The 6,750-nt window shown below is 41.6% G+C and overlaps 1 protein-coding gene across 1 annotated transcript; it reads left to right on the forward strand.

Moving 5' to 3' along the window:
- The first annotated feature begins 2,106 nt into the window (after positions 1 to 2,106).
- On the forward strand, positions 2,107 to 2,604 carry LOC129766678 (probable RNA helicase armi). The gene has a single exon (XM_055767265.1). It carries the CDS (start codon positions 2,107 to 2,109, stop codon positions 2,602 to 2,604), a length of 498 nt encoding a protein of 165 aa, XP_055623240.1.
- The last annotated feature ends 4,146 nt before the right edge of the window (positions 2,605 to 6,750 follow it).

Here is a 6,750-nt window from a genome sequence, read left to right on the forward strand (position 1 = left end):
GGTGGAGAGGTTTTTCCACCTACAGATACTCTAAATGTGCTAGTATCGAGATTTTGTCGACCAAACCGAAAAACTTTGTTACCTAAGCCGGTTTTACAGACCTGGGGTGACATTGCGCATTTCGAAACGAGTGATTTTTATTCGTTTCGACCATTTTGACATGCCTTTGACCAGCTTTGTTTAGGAAACCAAAAATTTTACATTTTTTTACGAGACAAATTTTGCTCTAAATCTAGTACACCGAAAATATGAACTTGAAAAATATACATAATACTAAAACCATTTCGATTTGAGTTCGAATTTTCTCGAAACGAGTTACTCGTTTCGAAATGCGCAATGCCACCCCTGGTCTAAGATAAGCGGCCTCCATGCTCGGTCGTAAGTTTTTACGATATCAAGGATAGCGATATCCATATGTTCGTTTCTCTCAATGATCTCTTCGATAGATTCCTTAAGCTCGTTGAAATAAGTTGTAGTTCCCCTGCCTGGGCGAAAGGCATGTTGTTCGTTGGCGAGTCGAGCTGTACTTTCCAAGTGTTGAATCACTCTGTGGTTCATCATTCTTTCAAATACCTTACCCACACACGAGGTCAGCGAGGCGGTCGATAGTTGATATCACTTGACAATCTGCTACTCTTTAATATGGGGATTATAATTAACTCACGCCATTCTGCTGGGTATTCTCCTCGCTACCAGCTAGTGTTATACCCGTGTAGAAGAACTTCTTTGGTTATGAATGGTAAACGACGCAACATTTGATATGTGATTTCATCCGGGCCGGCGGACTTTCCTTTGCTTTCCTTTCCTCCATGTTGAAATCAACATCCATTGTGGGGTTACTTGGTGGAGTAACGAACTAGTGGATGTTTTTTGGGAAATTTCCTCTTTCCAGAAATCCAGCGGATAGCTGCGAGAACTCGAATTTAAGGAAAAATGCTTTCCAAGTACTAACACGATAGCTGACGGATCTTCAACAAGAACACCATGTAGATCAATCTTAGGGATTCTATTATCTCGTCTTCCTGTTAGGCGATTGAAATGTTTCCACAATATGCCACTTGTGGTAGAGGGATATTGAAGCTCGATGCAAATTCAAATCCAAGGTTGTCCCAGGAAAAATGTCTGCCGTTGAAATCACCGGCAAACATAGATCGTTCAGAAATCTGTTCGGAAATACCCATCAGTGCTTCCGAAATGCGCAGAGCACTGTGTGTGTTGTTGTATACGCAGACGATTGTCAATTTAATAGGTGACCGAATCTCTACAGCCACAGCCGGGATATTGGTGTCCAGATGAATCTGTGAATGTGGAATCCAGCATAGGACTACAAGAACAGCTAGACCCTGACGATTTCGGAATGATCCGGAAGAGTAGACGAAAAACTCATACCAGTTTTCGAGCTAGGATCCAAAGTTAATGGTCATGGATTCCTGGAGGCAGAGCACGACAGGTAGTTGATTCCTTACTAGAATGAGTAGCTCATCCACGTTATTCCATATGCTTCGAATGTTCCATTGTAGTAGCAGAACACGGAAACCATCGCTGGTGGCCGGTTCTTCGGAGATAGAGCTGATATCTGAATCATCCGGAAAGTGAGTTTCTGGAAGGTTAAGTGGATCAACTTCTGCGTTCATTGGATTGAGATATGGGGTATGTACTTGCCTGGGCCCCACCCAATTTCCCAATGGCAGCAGGCACCGAACGACCGTTAGACGGCTCTGGATCATGCCCGAACGCGGCCAGCAAAGGGAGGAGATAGAGAAGTTACATCGATCGTAGCCACAGTTGGAGATGTTGCGGTGTCTGGTTGGAGTAACAAGTCCTGTGCGAAATTTTTATTCACCTTTCGAAAACAGTTGTCCGTGTGGCTTTGGTCGGTGAATGTGGCCAGTTCTGGATTTTCTGGTACGTTTCAACTTGTTTGGATCGTCGCATGTGGTAGGCCGATATTTTGAAGCCAGAAAACTTCGAGATCTTGTTCCTTTACCAGGATCGAATGAAGGCGACAGTGTGAGCGTCGTTAGTGAAACTGAAAGTTGAGCAGCGTTTGGGACTAATCGGTGCTGTTTGTGTTGGAAACTTGCCGGTGGTGCTTCCAGTTGCCCGATGCCAGCAAGCATCGAACGAACGTCGAGGTGCCCCGGATCATGTCCGAACTTCCTGCTGAAGCTCTACAAGAAAGGCGTTCGACCGGAAGACATTGGCATTATCACACCGTACCAACAGCAGGTCAAGACAATTCGGCGTATTCTGGATGAAAGTAATTTGCAGAAACCAAAAATCGGAAGCGTGGAGGAATTCCAAGGCCAGGAGCGTATGGTGATTATTATATCTACTGTGCGAACTTCGAAATCGCTGCTGCAAAGCGACCTGCAGCATGCACTTGGTTTCATTGCCAGCCCAAAGCGCTTGAATGTGGCCATCTCCCGTGCACGGGCGCTGCTTTTGATCTTCGGTAGCCCTCATCTGCTGTCAGCGGACAAACACTGGCGAAATCTGTTGTTCAGGGCGATTAATTCCGGTTCGTACTGTGGGTGCGATCTTCCCGAGCATATTGATCCCACGGAGCCAGCGCTGAATGGCGACGCACACAAGGAGGAGTGAACTATTGTGTAACGGTTGGAGTTTGATTACTTATAAACGCGGGTTCGTATATGCTACATCCGAATACCTCGAACGAACTGCAGAGTATCGTATTATTATGAGATGTATCATTTCTGAATTTAATTTTTATGTTTGAAACAAATAAAATAAATGAGATTAATTTTAAAGCACAGCGAATAATATCTTAAAAACGACTTTACAGTTTTTCAATTCCGAAAATCTATGAATTTGTCTTGCGACGGGGGAACTGTCTCTAAACAAAATGAGCATTGCAGGTGCAGGTCGTGGCCGAGTGGTTAGCGTCTCACATTATCATGCCGGGTGTTCGGGTTCGATTCCCGTTCTGGCCGGGGGATTTTTCGTCAAAGAAATTTCCTTCGACTTGCACTGTGGTCACGCGTATTCTAGAGCTTGTCTACATTCAAGGCGTGTTATTTGGCCTAAGAAATCTCAATTAAGTATTATTAAATGACGCTAATTAATGCATACGTTGAGACAGCAAAAGTTCCACAGGGAACGTTAACGCCATTCAAGAAGAAGATGCAGGTCTCCAAGAAAAGTCACAATCGGGAAACAGTCACGATGTCACGATTGGCCTCCTGTGAGATAAGGCATGAATCTGGAATTATGGTCCCTATTATATAAATCGAATCGAGGATTCGATACAATCCCTATCACTATCACATTGCGAGCAAAATTTCAAATTTCATATGTAATTCGAGATATTCGAAACTGATATTTCCTCAACGAATGAAGCTTAATAGGCGTAATGCATGCATGGATGTGTAATAAAAATGACATCATGGAACAATTTGCTTTACAAAAAATATAATTATTAGAAAATGAATCTTTTCATGTATTTTCACAAATTCCACTTTTTTTAGCAAAACATTCTTTTTCATGTAATTCTCTTTCAGCGTCGATTTCTTGTTGCAGCGGCGTTAATAGCTTCATTGTATTGGGCCACAACATATGGCCCTGAATTCTCGCTTGTTGTGTGCTAGTGTTTTCTTTACCTTTCACCTCATGTCAATCCAAATCTGTAATTTAAAAAAATAATTTTTGTTTTGCAAGACATTTCAGCTTCAGCATATGGTAGAGAAAGTTTGGTATAGTATAGCAATAAAAAAGAAAATTGCTGACAAAAGTAACACGTACTAATGTACGCTAGCAGGAATAAGCAATTTTGACGTAGGACTACGTCTTTCATTTCTATACCGGGGTGTAAAATCAAAGTTTCGAAAACGAAAGCGTTACGCCCGAGACCGAGATTTTGAGCGTTAATAGCTCCTAAACAACTGAACGAAATGGTATGATAAACACTTTTTTTTATCCCATTTATTTATTTAAGGCTCATTAGCATTTTAGCTGTAACAGAGCCGAATTTTAATCGTGTACATGTCACATATTTATCATATCTATAATTAGCACATTACACAGTTGCCATTTTTTATTTGGCGTTAGAGTATTCCTTTCTATACCATTACAAATGGTACACATTTACACAGTAGCCATTTAGGCGTAAGAGTTTTCTGTCTGTTCTTCCATTATCCAGTTAAGACTGGACAGCGGAGACAGTCGTTGATCCATTGTTGAGTTATTTATAGAACAGCATCCCGATGTTTCTTGCAGAGCAGAGCAGATGTATGGATGAATCGATCTTATTTCGACCGTGGATCGATCTCCATCGCTGATGATTGTTGCGTGGACGTAGCTATTCTGTAACAACACAAGGATGGTCAATGAGGGCCCTGAGTTTTGAACTCACGATCGATCGCTTACTAAGCGAACGCGCAACCAATGTGGCTACGGAGACCCCCATGATAAACACTTCATTCGAAAGATAAAATGTCTACGCATTCTATACATGTTACTTTTTGATCCAAAAACTTGTTTCAATAGTCTTAAAATTGCTTTCAAAACAGGCTATTGAAATCACCAATCGGTATATAAGCGAGCGCCGCTCGGAAATCCACTCAGTTCTAATTGAACAGCGATTGGAGCATGTTGTCGCTGTTGTGGTGAAGCTCTTCGTTTATCATGAAAGCGCTGATGAACGGTGTCACCAAGAGCCTGTTTGTGCACCTTAGGTCAGACATGAATCCATCAGGAGGAGAGTGATGCCACAAACGGTTCCCCGGGAAGATCTCGAAGCAGCCGCTACACACACATACACGCGCGGAATTCTTTCCGTTTGGATGCCATTCAGCATCGAGAAAGATCCGGAAAATAATCTGCCAGTTCCTCTGGGAATTTAAAAATACATTCATGTGAAAGAGTTTATTTGAATGTTTTCTATCCATGTAACACTGTGACCAAATACATTTGGTTTAGTGATTTTTCAATCAATCACAATTAACAGGATAGCTTCTGAAGATTATTCTTCCCCATCAGTAGGATATTTCCGTATCCAATATTGTATGCGCCCGCAATCGATTATTGCTCAGTCGCCGAAAGTTCCGAGCTCAGAGAGTTCATTCCCCTCTAGTTTGCCTTCCAAATTGCCATCGTAAACCACGCCTTCTCTCGATTCAATCACGCACAAAAAGCATACTTAAGCGATATTCTGGTGGTGAGACGCATTCATTTTTCGTGAGGACATCGACATGACAACATCGTTGCTGAGGATGCTGGACGGCGAAGGATCGAGATCTGCCCTGAAACGCGAGCAGTTTGTTTGAAACTGTGAGGGAGCACAGAGAAGTCGATTCTTCAGGAGAAGAGAAGGTGACCATCGAAGCAGCCACTACACACACACATACACGCGCGGAATTCTTTCCGTTTGGATACCATTCAGCATCGAGAAAGATGTAAAATTGATTGAATCGCTGAGGTTGTGAATTGATTTCGATGTTTATCCCCTGCGCTCGAACGCGATGCCTGGGGCGGGGTACTTGCTGTCGAACATCGCAATCGGTTGACCAGTAAATCTTCTGGGCTGCTGCGCCATTCGGAGAAAGAGAGGCGGTCTAGCTGGACCTGCCTTCTCTATACCGATGGAGGAGATATTTAGCAGGAAAAAAGGAAAACAATTAGGTAATTTATGGAAATAGCTTCCATTAGCTGCTTTTTATGACTGTTTTTATTTTGAAGAAATTAAGTTTTCATGCTAGCAAATTGGGTCGCGTTGGCCAGCTGATGGTCACGTAGTTGAATCGGAAAAATATACATGAAAACGGCTAATTTGTGAAAATAAACAGTCTGGTAGATAAATTTGACGAAAAATGGGTGGGTTATATCTATGATATAACCGCAAGGTTGACGTGGGACTACCTTAGCTTATCAATCATTCGTTTGTATTGATTAAATTTTTGATGGAATGAAACAATTCCCGAATTCAATTGAATTCACTATATCTGATTTGTAAGTAAAAAGATTGTGAAATGTCATGTAAGGTCAATTCATGCATTGTGATAGTAAATTTAATGACAGTCCTTTTACGGTTGGCATCATGCCTAGAACAAAATTTGTGAACGGGAGAATTTTCAAACGATTATTTTATTTTACATTTGTTTCTAAAGTTTGCATCTCTCAAGTGTACGTACTTATCGAACCGCGAATTCGCTTGATTATATGAACTTCAGGCACTCAGTTCCGATTTTGACATGTATGTCGAACGCATATTGTTTAATGAATAGGCGTTATCGCAGCAAATGGTTAACAACATTTTGCCTAATCATCAAATGGTATGCGTAGAAATTCAATGAGCGGAAGATATGAAGGTATATCCTTCAATACAATAATGAATAACCGAGCCAAAGCGTTATGTTCGTACCCGCTTTTATAATCCGTGCTAGGAAAACACTTTGCGGAGTGCAAAAAAAATGCGGGTGCAGAGATACCCCCGACTTGCATGAATCAAAAACTTCAACTTCTACTTTTTATACTATAAAGGATTTAAACTTGAAAGTTCATTCGTCTCTAGTGTCTGCACGATTTTCCCAGATTCCTAAGTTTAGGAGACCGTGTTAAAGAAACATATTCTAATTTGCACAAAGGCAAGCGAGTACAAAAGTACTCGAAGCTTGCATTTATTTGCAGAACCGATTTTCCCAGACATTTTGGTTTTAAAGTCGGAACGTCGGTTTTAAAGTCGGAAAGTGTTAAGCAAACACATTTCAGTCGGAACAAAAATGCCACTGACTT

The sequence above is a fragment of the Toxorhynchites rutilus genome, chromosome 2, assembly GCF_029784135.1.
Source record: "Toxorhynchites rutilus septentrionalis strain SRP chromosome 2, ASM2978413v1, whole genome shotgun sequence".
Classification (NCBI taxonomy): Eukaryota; Metazoa; Arthropoda; class Insecta; order Diptera; family Culicidae; genus Toxorhynchites; species Toxorhynchites rutilus.

Coding starts and splice junctions, on each gene's coding strand:
- LOC129766678 (XM_055767265.1), top strand. CDS start 2,107: ATGCCAGCAAGCATCGAACGAACGTCGAGGTGCCCCGGATCATGTCCG.